Below are 21,237 nucleotides of genomic sequence, written 5' to 3' on the forward strand. Positions count from 1 at the left end.
TGTGTCAAAGGACACACACAGGTGTCTGTAATCATGTCTGAGTGTGGCCTGATATCATTGGTTCATTTACAGATATAAATAGAACATATGAAAACATAAATGGATAGCATACGATCATAGATACAATTTGGCTATGTAGACCTACAAACATTTACAATGAATAGCAATATTACAATAATGGATACATAGACCTCCAAACATTTACAATGAATAGCAATATTACAATAATGGATACATAGACCTGCAAACATTTACAATGAATAGCAATATTACAATAATGGATACATAGACCTGCAAACATTTACAATGAATAGCAATATTACAATAATGGATACATAGACCTGCAAACATTTACAATGAATAGCAATATTACAATAATGGATACATAGACCTGCAAACATTTACAATGAATAGCAATATTACAATAATGGATACATAGACCTGCAAACATTTACAATGAATAGCAATATTACAATAATGGCTACGTTGAGACAGACGGGAGCAAAGGTCTTTAAATTAAAGATCCAGACAGCCTCTTGTTTTTAACAATAAATTGTCGAGGTCACCCCCTCTCCTAGGGAGGGTGACGTGTTCGATGCCGATATAACGTAGGGACGAAATCAAGGGGTTCGCTTCCAAAAAGATTTTACCACAAGGACAAATGAAAAGATAAATAACTGCCTTAGTGGTGCACCTGATAACACCTGTGATTGGGATCTGTTTCCCTGTTTGGGGGTGTTTGAAGGATCTACATTTGTAAGTGCCATTGCATTGAGCGCAGTGACCAAATTAATGAATGAATATGAAACTGCCTTAAATACAGATGTGAAGGACAGTATGTTTTAAATTCTCACTCAAAATATGCATTGCTCTATTTGAACGTCTCAATATAATATTATTATTTAATGAAAGGAATGAAAAATAAATGTGTGTGCAACAAAAAAACCAATCTTAACTGCGTCTCCCTCCAGTCAGCAGACGGCGATGTGCGTCTTTCAGGCGATACTGCAGCGTGACGTATAATCTAGTGGACGGAACGGATCAACAACAACGAGTCAGCCACCTTGGTAGCCAACAGCCGAAACATTTAGACTGTTTCTGTGCATATTTGCCTCTGTGTTTTAAATATACTTCTGACATCTAGTTAATTGCCCCCATTTAAATGTTATAGGTACATTGTTAGTCAACTAGCTGGCTTGATAAGTTAGCCTAGCACAAAACTAGTCGCTCATGCTAACTAGCTAGCTAGCTAACATCCCCGACCATGAACTCACTGATGTATTCCTCGCCTGCTAAAGAAGAGGTCTGAACATGAGCTCCCTAAACTACTCCCCTCCTGTTAAAGAAGAGGAGGTCTGCTGGACGGAGAAAGAAGCTCTGGGGCTGAACATTGTCGTGAAAGAGGAGAAGGAAGAGGAGGATGTCACAGTAAAACAAGAAGTAGAAGGTGAGACTGTTACTGTGAAAGAAGAAGAGAAAGACGTTTCAGTGAAAGAAGAGGAAGACACGTTCAGAGTGAAAGAGGAGGAAGATGTTACTGTAAAAGAAGAGGAGAAAGAGGATGATGCAGTTTTTGGAGTGAAGGAGGAGAAAGAGGGAGAGATAACGGTCATATTGACAGAGTAGTCAGGAGATCTGATTACCATCAGTAAGTACTGTCTTAAAAACGGGCTCTAACTCTCCAAAGGTTTTGAACGAACGTGTTGTTTTAAAGCAGCATGCTACTGAAATTCTATACTTGAAGATGTTGTTCTGTACTATAGGAATTCATGTTATAATATAATGTTAAAGCTACATTTTAAAATGGGTGATTAAAACCCTGAATGCTGATTGGCTGACAGCCGTGGTATATCAGGCCGTATACCACGGGTGTGTCATGTATTTTTACTGTTCTAATTATGTTGGTAACATGTTTATAATAGCAATAAGACACCTCAGGGGTTTGTGATAGATGGCCAATATACCACGGCTAAGTTCTGTATCCGGGCACTCTGTGTTGAGTCGTGCATAAGAACAGTCTTTAACCGTGCTATATTGGCCATATACCACACTTCCTCTGGCCTTATTACTTAACTGTAACATGTGTAGACCATCAGAGTGCCCCCACCACAAAATCACAACTAAATTGTCTCACAGAATGGCCAACATGTTATAAATGAAATGTTTGACGTGTGTCCATTGTAGGCCTTGCGTAGAGTGTGTATACCCGCAAACACAGATTTCTAAATAATGTTGGAGAAATACATAAAATTAGAAGCATTATTGACATGAAAAGGACATGTGTTATGGGGAGACTTAACATATTAGCTAAAGGACAAGCGTTTTGGGGAGACTGAACATATTAGCAAAAGGACAAGTGTTTTGGGGAGACTGAACATATTAGCAAAAGGACAAGTGTTTTGGGGAGACTGAACATATTAGCAAAAGGACAAGCGTTTTGGGGAGACTGAACATATTAGCAAAAGGACAAGTGTTTTGGGGAGACTGAACATATTAGCAAAAGGACAAGTGTTTTGGGGAGACTGAACATATTAGCAAAAGGACAAGCGTTTTGGGGAGACTGAACATGTTAGCAAAAGGACAAGTGTTTTGGGGAGACTGAACATATTAGCAAAAGGACAAGCGTTTTGGGGAGACTGAACATATTAGCAAAAGGACAAACGTTTTGGGGAGACTGAACATATTAGCAAAAGGACAAGCATTTTGGGGAGACTGAACATAGTAGCAAACATTTGTTAGTCGACAAAAAACATGGGCAAAATAGCCATTTCAAGGAAAGGCTAAACTAAAGAATTATCATTTCGAAAAGATGGTAATTATTACTTTAGAGATGAAGTGGGCCACCAACAAAACGTTAATAACAATGGATCAATTGCAGCCTTTAACATTAGTAATATATATTATTATAGAGCTCTGCTCAGCCTATAAACATGACATTATCTATTATTATAGAGCTCTGCTCAGCCTATAAACATGACATTATCTATTATTATAGAGCTCTGCTCAGCTTATAAACATGATCTATTATTATAGAGCTCTGCTCAGCCTGTAAAGATAACATTATCTATTTTTATAGAGCTCTGCTCAGCCTATAAACATGACATTATCTATTATTATAGAGCTTTGATCAGTCTATAAACATGACATTATCTATTATTATAGAGCTCTGCTCAGCCTAAAACATGACATTATCTATTATTATAGAGCTCTGCTCAGCCTGTAAACATGACATTATCTATTATTATAGATCTCTGCTCAGCCTATAAACATGACATTATCTATTTTTATAGAGCTCTGCTCAGCCTGTAAACATTACATTATCTATTATTATAGAGCTCTGCTCAGCCTATAAACATGACATTCTCTATTATTATAGAGCTCTGCTCAGCCTGTAAACATGACATAATCTATTATTATAGAGCTCTGCTCAGCCTATAAACATGACATTCTCTATTATTATAGAGCTCTGCTCAGCCTATAAACATGACATTATCTATTATTATAGAGCTGTGCTCAGCCTATAAACATGATCTATTATTATAGAGCTGTGCTCAGCCTATACACATGACATTATCTATTATTATACAGCTCTGATCAGCCTAAAATACGACATTATGTAGACTGGCAGGTAGGAGCGTTGGGCCAGTAACCGAAAGGTTGCTGGATCAAATCCCTGAGCTGAAAAGGTAAAAAGCTGTCATTCTGCCCCTGAGCAAGTCAGTTAACCCACTGTTCCCTGGCTGCCGACGACGTGGATGTCTATTAAGGCAGCCCCCCACACCTCTCTGATTCAGAGGGGTTGGGTTAAATACGGGACACACATTTCAGTTGAATCCATTCAGTTGACTAGGTATTTCCCTTTCCCTATTATAGAGCTCTGCTCAGCCTATAAACATGAGAGAAAGATTAGATTTTATGTTCTACATTATTATTATTATTATTATTATTATTAGGGCGGCCACCAAGTTTTTATTAAATTATGTAATGTTCTGAAAACTGACTTCATGTTTTTGAGGAATCTAGCCTCACAGGAAGACAGTTTTATTTCATGGAGGTTTAATTCAGTTCTCTGTTTAATATTTAACTAAAAACTCTGTTTGTCTTTGGTAGGAGAGGGACCAGACTCTCACTCTGACAGCAGGGAGACTCCTTTAGGGGAACCAGACCCAGAGACGCCCAAACCAGCGAAACAACACCACTGTTCCCAGTGTGGAAAGAGTTTTAAGTGGTTAAGGAACCTGAAAGTACATGAGAGAACGCATACAGGAGAAAACCCTTACGAATGCTCCCACTGTGGAAAGAGTTTTACCAAGTTAGGGAACCTAAAAGAGCATGAGAGGACACACACAAGAGAAAAGTGTTTCCAATGTTCCCAGTGTGGAAAGAGGTTTACCCAGTTACGGTACCTGAAACAACATGAAGAAATACACACAGAAGATAGGAAGACCTACCACTGCTCTCAGTGTGGAAAGATATTTACTGGGTTAGGGAACATGAAAATACATATGAGAATACACTCTGGAGAGAAGCCGTACCACTGTTCCCACTGTGTAAAGAGTTTTACCCGGTTAGGGAACATGAAAACACAGAGGGGACACACTGGAGAGAAGCCTTATCACTGTTCCCACTGTGGAAGGAATTTTAGGTGGTATGCGAGCCTGAAGGAGCATGAGAGAATACACACAAGAGAAAAGCCTTACCACTGTTCCAATTGTGAAAAGAGTTTTACCCATCGAGGGAGCCTGAAAGCGCATGAGAGAATAGAGAGGCTGTGTTCTGACTTATGTTTTTGATTGAGAAATTGTGTTTTTGTTCATTCTACATTAAATAATATTGTATGAATAAAATCATACTGAAAAATAGGTCTACATGTTTTTTCCAGCTCAAGACATGATCATGTCGAAAATCGGATTAAAAGAGTAAAAAATGTTTTGATTATGAACTTAAGATTGATTGAATGCAAGTGTAAACCCCTAAATGTTGTTCACTATATAATTGGGATGTTTCAAACCTGTTAATTATTAAATAGATTGATATTAGTATTTCTTCATTCAGATTGTCATTGTAAATGCATATTGGTTCTCAATTGACATATCTGATTAAATAAATGTGAAATAAAGTAAATGCCATATTATTTTTGGGAAGTCTATTTGGTTCTATGTTTGGACTATAAGAATATTTTGAAGATAAATACACAAGGCAGAGTACGAGAGAGACAGAGGACGAGAGGTCAGTACAGTACTAACAACCAATGGAAATAGTGTTTTTTCTGTAATAGGGAGTTATTGATCAGTGGTTCAGCGACATGGGAGGATGTAGATGTACACTACCGTTCAACAGTTTAGGGTCACTTAGAAATAACCTTGTTTTTAAAAGAAAGCAATTTTTTGTCCATTAAAATAACATCAAATTGATCTGAAATACAGTGTAGACATTGTTAATGTTGTAAATGACTATTGTAGCTGGAAACAGCTGATTGTTTATGGAATATCTACATAGGCGTACAGAGGCCCATTATCAGCAACCATCACTCCTGTGTTCCAATGCCACGTTGTGTTAGCTAATCCAAGTTTATCATTTTAAAAGTGATAAGAGAATTATCAAATAAATGTAAATGAATCAATAAACCATGATGAATTATTAGTCATACAGCAGGTTTAAGGAAAAATCAATGTAATGATCAATGTAGGGATCGATTAGTCTGATTAGTTCCGGAAAGTCCAAGAACCACTGGAGAGGGAAAGAAATGTGTGTATGCAATTAGTATAGAGAGATAGAGAGACAGATGGTCAAGGGAGTAAAAGCTTCAGAGAGTTCCTAACCTTGAGGGAAAAGAACAGGCTGAGCTCTGGATAGTGATAAACAGTGTGAGAAGTTTATGGGGGATGCAGGTCACCAACGGATTGTGTGTAAATGCATGTGCGTAAGTAAGCAAGAACTATATAATGACTGTTTTGTTATCCTGACCTCAGAACGTTGTCATGAATAAAGCTACAGAAACCTTTTGCAGAAAGCTGAGTCCTTGCCTAATTATTTGAACCCATTGTCTTACAAACCTTGGGCATTAGTCAAGGCGAATTGATTATTGATTATTATCATCAAGATATAAAATTCCTTTAACAAAAAGGCTAATTGATCATTAGAAAACCCTTTTGCAATTATGTTAACACAGCTGAAAACTGTTGTTATGATTAAAGAAGCCAAAGAACTGGTCTGCTTTAGACTAGTTGAGTATCTGGAGCATCAATGTAACCTCTCAAATTCATAGACAGGTGTCGCGTCTTTTTTACCCAAAAGTAGTTTTTTTACCCGGACACTGTAGTGCTACTTTCTCAAAATGAACATAAATGCTGTAGGGGGAGGGTTCTGGTGTTTTACCAGGAGACTGGGGCCGATCCCCATTTAGGAATGTATGCCTTGCTTACGCACACTCTGCATGTGTTGATACCTTGTTGAAAACCCTCACAATTGTTGGCCAACAGATTTTGTCATGGAGTTTTCATTCAATAGGGTTTAGAGTACATTTCATCTTAAGCCATTCTTTTAAATACGGTAATACCTTTAATTAGAATGTTGTACCTTTAAATACCTTTTAATTCTAATTTTGTTGACGGACTCAATAGAATACACGGAGTCAGAAACTAGGGATCAATTCAAGAAAGTCATCATTCGTCTCTGTTTCAACACCAACTGGTAGATTTAAAAATACTCTGATCTTGTAGATTATTTAGGTACATTTTAGGGTTAGGAAAGTATGTATGAATCATAAAAACAATAGTCCTATAAATCTACCCTAATTCTTACTAATCATGGAAGTTTGATGACAACGGCCCAATCCTACATTTACATAAGTGTTCAGACCCTTAACTCAGTACTTTGTTGAAACACCTTTGGCAGCGATTACAGCCTTGAGTCTTCTTGGGTATGACACTGGAAGCTTGGCACACCTGTATTTGGGTAGTTTCTTCCATTCTTCTCTGCAGATCCTCTCAAGCTATGTCAGGTTGGATGGGGAGCATCGCTGCACAACTATTTTCAGGTCTCTCCAGAGATGTTTGATCGGGTTCAAGTCCGGGCTCTGGCTGGACCACTCAAGGACAACAGTGCAATAATATGTAACAACTTCACAACAAATACACACATCTAAAGTAAAGCAATGGAATTAAGAATTTATAAATATTTGGACGAGCAATGTCAGAGTGGCATAGACTAAAATACAGTAGAATAGTATAGAATACAGTATATACATATGAGATGAGTAATACATAGACTAAGATACAGTAGAATAGGATAGAATACAGTATATACATATGAGATGAGTAATACATAGAGAGATACAGTAGAATAGGATAGAATACAGTATATACATATGAGATGAGTAATACATAGACTAAGATACAGTAGTCTGTTCATTATATACATCTACATGATGTATTGTTACACCATGTAGGAGCAGTATAGACCTAGTCTGTGCATTATATACATCTACATGATGTATTGTTACACCATGTAGGAGCAGTGTAGACCTAGTCTGTTCTTTATATACATCTATGTGATGTATTGTTACACCATGTAGGAGCAGTATAGACCTAGTCTGTTCATTATATACATCTACGTGATGTATTGTTACAACATGTAGGAGCAGTATAGACCTAGTCTGTTCATTATATACATCTACATGATGTATTGTTACACCATGTAGGAGCAGTATAGACCTAGTCTGTTCATTATATACATCTACATGATGTATTGTTACAGTATGTAGGAGCAGTATAGACCTAGTCTGTTCATTATATACATCTACATGATGTACTGTTACAGTATGTAGGAGCAGTATAGACCTAGTCTGTTCATTATATACATCTACATGATGTATTGTTACACCAACACAAAAAAGGAAATTTAATTATTTTATACTAATACAATTGCTCAGAGAAAGAGATTTAGTTTAAAATGTAATTAGCTTCCCCATTTAATTTAATATTTACGTTGTAAGTCAGCTAGCTGGTTCATATTTTCATTGAACCATACTTCTGACATGGATCATTTTGACCCCAGAGGCATATCTTTGATCATAGCCGAATGTGGTTCATTCAATTCTTCAAATTTTGAATGACTTTGTCAAACAACTTGTTTTTAATATATATAAATCATGGTTTAGTGTTTCTGTATCAAAATTGACTTTTTATTAAAATCCTTTGTAGTCATTTTGACCCCAGCCAAAAGCACCTTTGATAAATAGGACGTTTATTTCAAATAAAAATCAAATCACATTTTATCATACACATGTTTAGCAGATATTAATGTGGGTGTAGCGAAATGCTTGTGTTTCTAGCTCCGACAGTGCAGTAATATCTGACAAGTAATATCTAACAATTTCACAACATATTCCCAATACACACAAATCTAAGTATTTTAATCTAGGTTTCTCTGTAGACCTGATCCATCCCACCAGAGGGTGGAGTGGCTCCTGTATCAGTGGTTTTGACCAGATAGACACCTGCAGACACGCAGTATAGTGCCTCCCATGTACTCTCCTAAGATTGGACTTTTCTATACCACGTATCACATGACTGTGTACAAAACTGCCAGAGGCAGCAGGGTAGCCAAGTGGTTAGAGCGTTGGACTAGTAACCAAAAGGTTGCAAGTTCAAATCCCTGAGCTGACAAGGTACAAATCTGTTGTTCTGCCCCTGAACAAGGCAGTTAACCCACTGTTCATAGGTCATCATTGAAAATAAGAATTTGTTCTTAACTGACTTGCCTAGATAAATAAAGGTTAGAAAACTCTGCCAGCAATATACATACAATCCCAAAACAGGTTTTTAGACATTTTTACAAAAACTTAAGTATTCAGACCCATTGCTATGAGACTCGAAATTGAGCTCAGATGCATCCTGATTCCATTAATCATCCTTGAGATGTTTCTACAACTTGATTGGAGTCCACCTGTGGTAAATTCAATTGATTGGACATGATTTGGAAAGGAACACACCTCTCTATATAAGGTCCCACAGTTCACAGTGCATGTCAGAGCAAAAACCAAGCCATGAGGTCAAAGGTACTGTCCGTAGAGCGCTGAGACAGGATTGTTTTGAGGCACAGATCTGGGGAGGGGTTCCAAAAATGTTTGCAGCATTGGAGGTACCCTAGAACACAGTGGCCTCCATCATTCTGAAATGGAAGAAGTTTGGAACCACCAATACTCTTCCTAGAGCTGGCCGCCCGGCCAAACTGAGCAATCGGGGGAGAAGGGCCTTGGTCAGGGAGGTGACCAAGAACACGATGGTCACTCTGACAGAGCTCCAGAGTTCCTCTGTGGAGATGGGAGAACCTTCCAGAAGGACCATCATCTCTGCAGCACTCCACCAATCAGGCGTTTATGGTAGAGAGGCCAGACGGAAGCCACTCCTCAGTAAAAGGCACATGACAGCCCACTTGGAGTTTGCCAAAAGACACCTAAAGGACCATGAGAAACAAGATTCTCTGGTCTGATTAAACCAAGATTGAACTCTGGCCTGAATGCCAAGTGTCACGTCTGGAGGAAAATTGGCACCATCCCTACGGTGAAGCATGGTGGTGGCAGCATCATGCTGTGGGGATGTGTTTCAGCAGCAGTGCAAATTGTCCACTGATATTGGTATAACTTCTCACCCCTTTTGGCTGTATGAAAGTTAATTTCCCCTCAGACACACACATTTGTTCTTTGATATAATGAAGGTAATTTGTGTAGAATGTACTTTTCCCCACCTCTTTATTTTTTTCAAGAGAAAAACTGCTGATGCACAACCACATTTCTAAATGACACCTTGTCTATTCTTCTATTCTAACTCTCAACAGTAAGTTTAGACCCCGACAGATTAAAAAAAAAATATATATATTATTATTTATTACAAAAAACACAAGGAAGGGGTAACATTAAAGTATTAGAACATGAAGGACAAACAATACAGCATCAAGACACTATCAAACATGTATCAGTCTGTCCACAACAGAGCCATCCTTATGTGTGAGGGTGCGTGTGCATGATAGTGATATAAAATATATGTCATAGTTTCCTTTTTCATGATCACAATCTAGTGAAACCCGAACCCTCCAAGATCCCCCCCACAGTTCCCCAATAGCTGTCCCTCAACCCTGCAAGAACCCCCCCCCCACAGTTCCCCAATAGCTGTCCCTCAACCCTGCAAGATCCCCCCCACAGTTCCCCAATAGCTGTCCCTCAACTAACAACCAAGATCCCCCCCCACAGTTCCCCAATAGCTGTCCCTCAACCCTGCAAGATCCCCCCACAGTTCCCCAATAGCTGTTCCTCAACCCTCCAAGAACCCCCCCCCCACAGTTCCCCAATAGCTGTCCCTCAACCCTCCAAGATCCCCCCCACAGTTCCCCAATAGCTGTCCCTCAACCATTCGAGGCCCCTCCCACAGTCCCCCGTCCCCCCCCCCCCTGCCGGAAGAAAAAATATAAAACATACAATTAATTCCATTCCCCACCTCCAAGAACCCCCCCAATGCACCAACAACCAAGAGAATGAACTAAAGAGAAAAAAGGAAAAGACAGAAGAAAACAGCAAACAACAATGCAAAACAATTATAAAACAAAATAATACATTTAAAACAAATGACATCAAGGACAACTAAAATCATAACAGCAATGCCAACTGTATATGTTTGTGTGCATGTCTGGCACTAGTACATGTATGTGTGTGTTCTTGTATGTGTTTATTTGAATGGGAGTGTGTGTATATGCATGTGTTCCAACACCTGCACGGCATCAGCCTCAGGCAAACCGGCATTAGTTGTAAAAACACTGCCACTTAGTGTCATTCAAATGTACTTTTATTATGTTTTATTTTAACTTTTTTTAAAAACGTTTATCTTTTGACCATCATTCTATCTCCTATAATCTATCTACCATGAGGTAGTCACCTGGAATGCATTTCAATTAACAGGTGTGCCTTGTTAAATGTTCATTTGCGGAATTTCTTTCTTTCTTAATGCATTTGAGCCAATCAGTTGTGTTGTGACAAGGTAGGGGTGGTATACAGAAGATAGCCCTATTTGCTGAAAGACCAAGTCTATATTATGGCAAGAACAGCTCAAATAAGCATAAAGAAATAACAGTCCATCATTACTTTAACACATGAAGGTCAGTCAATGCGGAAACTTTCAGGAACTTTGAAAGATTCTTCAAGTGCAGTCGCAAAAACCATCCATCGCTATGATGAAGCTGGCTCTCATGAGGATTGCCACAGGAAAGGAAGACCCAGAGTTACCTCTGCTGCAGAAGATAAGTTCATTAGAGTTAACTGTGAAGACAACACAACTATGCCTATGAGATGGTTTGAGATGAATCGGACTGCAGAGTGAAAGAAATGCAGCCAACAAGTGCTCAGCAAATGTGGGAACTCCTTCAAGACTGTTGGAAAAGCATTCCAGGTGAAGCTGGTTGAGGGACTGCAAAGAATGTGAAAAGCTGTCATCAAGGCGGCTACTTTGAAGGATTTCAAATATAAAATATATTTGGATTTGTTTAACACTTTTTTGGTTACTACATGATTCCATATGAGTTATTTCATAGTTGTGTTCTCTTCACTATTATTCTACAATGTAGACAACAGTTAAAATAAAAAAAAACTGAATTTGTAGGTGTGTCCAAACAATTGACCGGTACTGAATATGCATTGTGGAGGAGAACTGATCCTAGATCTGTACAAAGGCATAACATCTACAGCAGGAACAACTGTCTATGTTAGAGAGCATATACAGTGAGGGAAAAAAGTATTTGATCCCCTGCTGATTTTGTATGTTTGCCCACTGACAAAGAAATGATCAGTCTATAATTTTAACGGTAGGTTTATTTGAACAGTGAGAGACAGAATAACAACAAAAAAATCCAGAAAAACACATGTCAAAAATGTTATAAATTGATTAGCATTTTAATAAGGGAAATAAGTATTGAACTAAAGCCTTGCCATTTCAGATCTTTTTTAAAAGATTGGGGAATTTTTTACAATTAGGAAAGGATATGTCATGTTTTACTCGTACCTCAGCCAGCATTGTGAATGGTTAGGAAATAATATGTCATGTTTTACTCGTACCTCAGGCAGCATTGTGAATGGTTAGGAAATAATATGTCATGTTTTACTCGTACCTCAGCCAGCATTGTGAATGGTTAGGAAATAATATGTCATGTTTTACTCGTACCTCAGCCAGCATTGTGAGTGGTTAGGAAATAATATGTCATGTTTTACTCGTACCTCAGCCAGCATTGTGAGTGGTTAGGAAATAATATGTCATGTTTTACTCGTACCTCAGCCAGCATTGTGAGTGGTTAGGAAATAATATGTCATGTTTTACTCGTACCTCAGCCAGCATTGTGAATGGTGTCTGAGGCAGTGACATACTAGACCATGGCAGTAAATCTAATACTTAGGTGTTTTTAGTCATGCATGAAAGGTCTGGGGTGGTTCTGTGGTTATAAGTTACTGACCTTGGAATACATTTCTGGCCATGCTGACAGGGTCTGAATCAAACCCAATGTCCACCTGGTACACTGACAGGGTCTGAATCAACCCAATGTCCACCTGGTACACTGACAGGGTCTGAATCAAACCCAATGTCCACCTGGTACACTGACAGGGTCTGAATCAAACCCAATGTCCACCTGGTACACTGGCAGGGTCTGAATCAAACCCAATGTCCACCTGGTACACTGACAGGGTCTGAATCAAACCCAATGTTAAGGGGAGGGAAGATTGGTCAAGAGGGTGATGATTATTGTTGGTCTACTGCCTGATTGTAATGCAACAACACTGTTTACAAAAGCTTTGTTAAAGAACAAGAAGGCCTGCATACTGTTTACAAAAGCTTTTGTTAAATCAGCACAACAGTTTTCAGCTGTGCTAACATAATTGCAAAAGGGTTTTTCTAATGATCAATTAGCCTTTTAAAATGATAAACTTGGATTAGCACGTGCCATTGGAACACAGGAGTGATGGTTGCTGATAATGGGCCTCTGTAAGCCTATGTAGATATTCCATTAAAGATCAGCCGTTTCCAGCTACAATAGTCATTTACAACATTAACAATGTCGACACTGTTTCTGATCAATTTGATGTTATTTTAATGGACAAAAAATGTGATTTGCTTTCAAAAACAAGGACATTTCTAAGTGACCCCAAACTTTTGTTACACCATGTAGGAGCAGTATAGACCTAGTCTGTTCATTATATACATCTACATGATGTATTGTTACACCAACAAAAAAAAGGGAGATTATATTATTTTATACTAATACAATTGCTCAGACAAAGAGATTTAGTTTAACATGTAAATCTCAAAAGGTAGGCGTCTGAATTATTGCCACCCATGTTTTCAATTCTCCGGCACTCTCCCTTTGGGAGGATAACGACACTGAAATATTTTATGAGATTAGAGAACACATTGGGTGGGATCTTAGACCATTCCTCCAAACGGAATCTCTCCAGAACCTTGATTGACTTTGTCTGCGCTTGTGGACTGCCCTGTTCAATTCAAACCACAGGTTTTCAATGGAGTTCAAGTCCGAAGACTGAGATGGCCATTGAAAATGTTGAGTTTGTGCCCAATTTCTTTGTGGATGTTGATGTGTCTTGCTGGAAGATCCTCTTATGGCCAAGTTTCAGCCTCCTAGCAGAGAGGTAACCAGGTTTTGGGCTAAAATATCCTGGTAGTGGGTAAAGTTTATTTATTCATTTTATACAGTAATTTTTGCTACTCTTTATCAAGGGTATCAATAACTAGATGCTTATTTTGATATCTAGTTATTTGACTGAATCAGAAATACAGATGTGGAGTAGATGTAGAGTTTGTTTTAAATTCTCATTAAAAAAATCTGAACTAATCAAACAACACTTGTTGCTCTTTGTAAGTGTTGATATAATATTAATATTTAATGGAGAGAAAAAAACGTTTCCCTAAACTGCTTTATAATATTATAATTCAATGAAGAATAAAAAAAGTTTTCCCTCCTCAACTACGTTTCCTCCCTCCAGACAGCAGATGGCGATATGTGTCTTTCAGGCGATGTTTCTAGTGTGACGTATAATCTAGTGGACGGAACGCTTCTTCAACAACTGCAGCCACCTCGGTAGCTCGCTAGCCAACAAAGTCGGCACAATCAAGTTCTTTAGACAATTTCGTGGTTTATTTACCACTTTGCTTTAAACATACTTATGTGGAAACAACTAGCTACCCCATTAAATTTAATATTTACGTTGTAAGTCAACTAGCTGGCTGGTTAAATTAGCACTAGTCTAGTCGCTAATGCTAACTAGCTATTATCTCCGACCATGAGTTCACTAAGCTACTCTCCTCCTGCTAAAGAAGAGGATGTCTGCTGGACGGAGAAAGAAGCTCTGGTGAAAGAGGAGGAGGAAGAGGAGGCTGTTACAATACAAAAACAAGTAGAGGGTGAGGCTGTTACAGTGAAAGAAGAGGAAGACGCCTTCAGAGTGAAAGAGGAGGAGGATGTTACTGTGAAAGAAGAGGAGAAAGACGTTTCCGTGAAAGAGGAGGAGGATGTTACTGTGAAAGAAGAGGAGGAAGATGCAGTTTTTGGAGTGGAGGATGAAGTGAAAGAAGATGAAGACGTTTTTGGAATTAAGGCTGAAGAGGGGTCAATTACTGTCAATGATGAAGAGAAGACTGGAGAACTGATTAACACCAGTAAATACAGTGAGTACTATCTTATAAAACAGGGACATTGATCTGATTAACACCAGTAAATACAGTGAGTACTATCTAATAAAACAGGGACACAAACCATTTTGAGAACTTGTTCTCAACTGGCCTACCTGGTTAAATAAAGGTAATATATATATATATATATATATATATATATATATATATATATATATATATATATATATATATATTATATATATATATATATATATATATAGTAACTTTATTGACAACACCCAAATGGATACTGTCATTAATGTGGTTCTTCAATAATTACACATAATTCATAATACTGTAGCTGTTTAGTTACAGTCACATGTTCAACTATCATCAGCTGATCCAGGAAATCATTTTCTGAATGACAGTCACATGACAAACATCAGGACATGCAACAACAACCAAAGTGCTTCTTCATTCATTACTCTGGTAAAGACAGTTATGCCGTGCTCCATGTTGGATCCAACATCCCTAACAAATTGATGTTTATAAAGTGTTATTGTCTACTTGATTTACTGTAGGGTCTCGTTAGTCTGTTTGGAAACAGAGATACTTAGCTCATCATGTGTAGAGAACTGTTCCTTGATGGATAGGCTATTGTACAACACACAGAGATATTTTCCTATATTTGTTGTTAGGTGAAGTTATGGGTCCTACAGTAGGTCTATGTTATTGTTAGGTGAAGTTATGGGTCCTACAGTAGGTCTATGATATTGTTATGGGTCCTACAGTAGGTCTATGTTATTGTTATGGGTCCTAGAGGACACTATGTATGTCATGCAACAACAACCAACGTGCTTCTTCGTTCATTACATAGGTATGTTTGTTGTTAGGTGAAGTTATAGGCCAATTTGGCAAACAGTGTACAAACCCTCATTGTCAGGCTGATGGAAAAGCCAAAGAGCATTTTACTGGTTGAAGTGTTTTTTACGTACAAAGTGGTTGATTTGCGATGACGACACAAACGTTATATTAAGCAGGACATTCAAACGAGCCTTACAATTATAATCCAAAGTAGTGTGAAATGCACTCATAATCAACCTGGTAATGGAGGTTACTCCCCTGAGTTTTCCCCCATTCACATTCAGAATACATTGTGAAAAACTCAAATCTTTGCTCACCATTTTTGCTCCAGGCAGATATACTACATCCATAACTAGTGGTTTCCTCATTAGCAGATATACTACATCCATAACTAGTGGTTTCCTCATTACCAGACATACTATATCCATAACTAGTGGTTTCCTCATTACCAGATATACTACATCCATAACTAGTGGTTTCCTCATTACCAGATATACTACATCCATAACTAGTGGTTTCCTCATTACCAGATATACTATATCCATAACTAGTGGTTTCCTCATTACCAGATATACTACATCCATAACTAGTGGTTTCCTCATTACCAGATATACTACATCCATAACTAGTGGTTTCCTCATTACCAGATATACTACATCCATAACTAGTGGTTTCCTCATTACCAGATATACTATATCCATAACTAGTGGTTTCCTCATTACCAGATATACTACATCCATAACTAGTAGTTTCCTCATTAGCAGGGAGGAGTTTCTGCAATCAAATTTCATGTGCATCGCTCTCGTGCCGCAATTTTAGCAAACATAGAAAGGGGCCTTTATTGGAGACCAAAAGTCGTCTGGCACACTGCTTAGAGTTTCAACAACATGAATAACTTATTTCTAGCCTACAATCATCGATTTTACTACTAATGTGAAAACAAGACAAAATATGACTATTCTTGCTCATTTTAAGACAATTGTCAAATAATTTTAACATTCATTACGGACGTCAATTGTTGTATAACATCATGGCTACGCTGTTGGCATCACCTTTTACAGTGGATTACCGCTGTTGTGGGCCTTTAATCATCTGTCTGACTTTGTTGTTCACACAGGAGAGATACTTAACTATCGTGGATCCTCTGGGGAGCCTCAACAACCTCATGATGCTGAAGAGGCAGAGAAGAGTCTCTCCACATCAGAACACCTCAATAAACACCTGCAGACATCCACAGGGAAGAGAACTCACTGCTCCTCTGACTGTGGGAAGAGATGCACCTCATCATCAGGCATTCAAATTCATCAGAGAATCAAGACAGGAGAGAAATATTTTAGCTGTGGTCAATGTGGGAAGAGTTTTACTCGGTCAACCAGCCTCATATCACACCAGAGAATACACACAGGAGAGAAACCTTATAGCTGTGGTCAATGTGGGAAGAGTTTTGTTCAATCTACATCTCTGACAGTGCACCAGAGAATACATACAGGAGAGAAACCTTATAGCTGTGGTCAATGTGGGAAGAGTTTTACTAGATCTGACCATCTGACTAAACACCAGAGAACGCACACAGGAGAGAAATCTTATAGCTGTGATCAATGTGGGAAGAGTTTTACTAGATCTGACCATCTGACTAAACACCAGAGAACGCACACAGGAGAGAAATCTTATAGCTGTGATCAATGTGGGAAGAGTTTTACTAGATCTGACTATCTGACTGTACACCATAGGACACACACAGGAGAGAATACATATAGCTGTAATCAATGTGGGAAGAGTTTGCCTACATCAAGCCAGCTGACTTTACACCAGAGAACACACACAGGAGAGAAACCTTATAGCTGTAATCAATGTGGGAAGAGATACTCAGATAAAAGATATCTGACTAAACATCAGAAAATACATGAAGGAGATGTTTCATGATATCAATGAATTAATGTCACAATGTAGAATGTTTTAACATTGTAGTAGCAGTATTTTAATGAATGTCAGAATGTGGAACCCTAAAAGTTTGCCCCCTGTTCAATTGATCTTACCCTCAGTGAAAGATCCAGGCTCTGAAATGAAAGAGTATTATTTATGAGATTTAACAAAAAGTGACTAACAAAGAAAGAGTTGTTACACTTCCCACGTTGGTGACCCACTTCAATCAAAATGCAACACTTCAAAATGTAGCTAGCTGTTTTCTACAATTTGTTATCTAACCAGTGATGTACACATTATTCCCAGATTCTGTGTGGTTTTTGAGCTGTTAGTTTTAACAGGACGTGCAACCTCATTTCCCTCCTCTCGGCACAATTGATTTCAACATGATACCGATGAGTGATGACAAGTGTTTCGTTCCTTTGTTTAGCGACCCCTAAATGTAAATGCATCACTGTTGCCCTGCTTTTAGAATATCAGGGTTCCTTCTCAGATGTGCCAACCCAAATGTACTAGAGCATGACATTGGGGACTGGGCCCCGATCCAACAACATGCCTATCTAGTGAACCCTGAAAAGAGAGAGAAGCTCCGCAGTGAGGTGGAAAGTTACTACGGATATTGCAGGAGTTTCCTCTTGAAATCAGACATGTCCGTGGTAAGGACAACTTGGTTGCTGATTGTCTCAAGGGTGGGCAGTCAAAAAGACTTGTGTTGTGCATTTAACCAGTGTTACCACAATTTATTTTGACACGTTTTTCCGTGTTGGAGATGAGTTTTCTCTTATTCTTTTCTGTATTTAAAAAAACTGCACTGTTGGTTAGGGGCTCATAAGTAAGCATTTCACTGTTAGGTCTACACCTTTTGTATTCAGCGCATGTGACAATTTGATTGCAGTTTTGTTTGTTCCAGTGCTCCAGTTGTCTTGATACATGTGGAGAGTCAACACCTTTAGTTGCTCCACCTTTTTGGTTTACTTCCTGTCTTTAAGTTTGGTGTGGGTTTTTCTTTTGTTTGTCTCTTCTTGGGCAGATTTAGTGGGTCTCATGGTGGGTGTCTTTTATGTCCCAGTTGTTGTTACTAGTCAACTTTCAGTGGACACCCCCATAGTGTCTTTCAGAGACCCTCCTAAAAAACAAGCTTATATTTTGGGTTGGATGTTGCATCATATTGTTAATATTTTAATTAATGGCATTTCCTTACAATGCTCATTAGTCTTTACATTGTTATTCTTCTGTTTTTTATCCTCTTATGTTTGTGTACTAAATATTTCTCTTTGTTTTTTCCTGTGAAGCCATTGTGTTGCATCCATGTCTGACATGTGCTGTATAAATAAAGCTTGATTTGATTTGAACATATTGCAAAACAAATTAACCCAATGACTGACCAATCAACAGACTCTTGGTCCCTCTTAGTATGAAAACAGTATCAATCCCACTTTTCCAGCCTGCTGAAGGCGTGGTGGAGTGGTAAACACCACCCCCGGCTCTACCAGGGGCTTGAGGTGGTCTCCCACAGCTCTGCTTATGTCATGTTCTGTGGCCTTGCCGTTCCATTTCTTGACTGCCCCTGCAACACAGAAATAAACACATTTAGTTATATTATATAAAACTCTCAAAGTAATGGATATGGAGCATCTATGGCCTCAGTTACACCTGGCACCTGAATGTGACCGACGTCATCCGATCACTCCAAGCTGCAAATTAATCACTATTTTAGTAGTTCATTAAAGTAAATAAGGCTTTATGACTGCTGAATACCAACTATCAATCACTTAGATAATGTATTTTCAGGTAAAGATATATCCTTGGGACGTCCCTAGGCCATTTTAGTTGACATTTAAAATGGTTACGGTAGGGGTTAAGGTAGAGATGTCTCAAGGATCCCAGATAGCATTGACCATCGTGCATTCTTCTTTCTCTCTTACATAGCAGGTGTAAAAGAAACAGACAAGGCAATGAATTATGGTCATTGTAGTTAATTACGTTTTATGCGCTAAACTATGTAGAATACTGGCCTGTTGGAAACTACAACTCCCTACTACATCACACAGTTCAGTCTGGATCTGATTTATCTCTAGAGAAACTACAACTTCCTACTACATCACACAGTTCAGTCTGGATCTGATTTATCTCTAGAGAAACTACAACTCCCTACTACATCACAAAGTTTAGTCTGGGTCTGATTTATCGCTAGAGAAACTACAACTCCCTACTACATCACACAGTTCAGTCTGGATCTGATTTATCTCTAGAGAAACTACAACTCCCTACTACATCACACAGTTCAGTCTGGGTCTGATTTATCTCTAGAGAAACTACAACTCCCTACTACATCACACAGTTCAGTCTGGGTCTGATTTATCTCTAGAGAAACTACAACTCCCTACTACATCACACAGTTCAGGCTGGGTCTGATTTATCTCTAGAGAAACTACAACTCCCTACTACATTACACAGTTCAGTCTGGATCTGATTTATCTCTTATGAGGGAAAATCTATGTTAACCTCTTTAAGTTGATATGACTTCTAATGTGTTGAAGGATCTCTTTAAGGTTGAGAAGTTTATGTGTATGTTTGTGTGGGTGTGCAACCACACACCCTCTTGGCAGACAGGCCAAAGGCGCTTGGCCCAATTCAGGGAACCATTGATCTACTTCAGAGGAACTGTGTCTAGAGTGATTTCCTGTTGTTTTGACACCTCACTGGAAAACTAGAATAACTAGCTGTTGCCACAGAACGAGACGACCAATTCACAGTTAGTCTATGTCTCGTTCTCCACACACGTACACATACCAAGATCACGTGTTTACCAACTACACTTGATCGTTGATACTAATCATCATGTTTGAATCTGAGAGTAAATAGAGCCGACTACACTCTAAAAATGAAGGGTTCAACTGGAGTTGTTCTCAGATCCCCTAAGAACCGTAGGGTTCTTGGTCAATGAAAAACAGCCCCAAAAGGTTCTTCAAAGAACTTGTTAGAAGGTGGGTTCATCGAGGAACCTCCGTTGTTGCTGGACTTCTTCCGGGAACTTCGCAATTACAACTGAAAACGATGGTGACAAGTTTGGATGCGACAACAGTTAAAAAGGTTAAGTTAGGTTGATGTTTGGCTCTGAATATGTCTCAATCATTTATAATAATAATATAACATACTAATAATGAATAACGAAGACAATGATGGTTTTCTCTGAATATCTTCCATAACGTTACTATAGTTAATGAACGTAAATATTAGAAAGCCGGCTTTGACCGTCGGCGTTGTATGAGCTACAGTACAGTACCGTTAGCTAGCTAGCTAACGTTATGTCCTAACTAGGCACAACTAGGTTTGGATTATTTCCTCAACTATATTCTTTACCATATATTGTATATCGTTTCCATAAAGCCAACATGGCTTTACACTCATTAATGTAAGTTTCCAATCTAGAGCAGTTCTCACTTTTGTGATAATGAACTAGCTAACGTTAGCTTCGTTAACTAACTAACTAACTAAGGACGGTGACCTGTCCAGACGAGATGTTACAACGAACTGAATCGTCAATGGTGGTCTTCCTCTTTATATAGCCTGCTACAGCATGCAATACTATTAACTCACAAGGGGGCATAACGTTACATGTACAATACTATCCCATTTTGGAAACGTTACATGTACAATACTATCCCATTTTGGAAACGTTACATGTACAATACTGTCCCATTTTGGAAACGTTACATGTACAAAACTATCCCATTTTGGAAAAGTTACATGTACAATACTATCCCATTTTGGAAAAGTTACA

General features: G+C 38.5%; 1 protein-coding gene across 1 annotated transcript; it reads left to right on the forward strand.

The window, feature by feature from the left end:
• Window positions 1-1,019: 1,019 nt before the first annotated feature.
• On the forward strand, window positions 1,020-6,013 carry LOC145863257 (uncharacterized). Its single transcript, XM_082968324.1, has 2 exons — window positions 1,020-1,648; window positions 4,111-6,013. Exon 1 carries the CDS (start codon window positions 1,312-1,314, stop codon window positions 1,624-1,626), a length of 315 nt encoding a protein of 104 aa, XP_082824450.1. The 5' UTR covers window positions 1,020-1,311; the 3' UTR covers window positions 1,627-1,648; window positions 4,111-6,013.
• Window positions 6,014-21,237: the final 15,224 nt, after the last annotated feature.

The sequence above is a fragment of the Salmo salar genome, chromosome 02, assembly GCF_965601325.2.
Source record: "Salmo salar chromosome 02, fSalSal1, whole genome shotgun sequence".
In the NCBI taxonomy this organism is placed as follows: domain Eukaryota; kingdom Metazoa; phylum Chordata; class Actinopteri; order Salmoniformes; family Salmonidae; genus Salmo; species Salmo salar.

Coding starts and splice junctions, on each gene's coding strand:
- LOC145863257 (XM_082968324.1), top strand. CDS start 1,312: ATGAGCTCCCTAAACTACTCCCCTCCTGTTAAAGAAGAGGAGGTCTGC.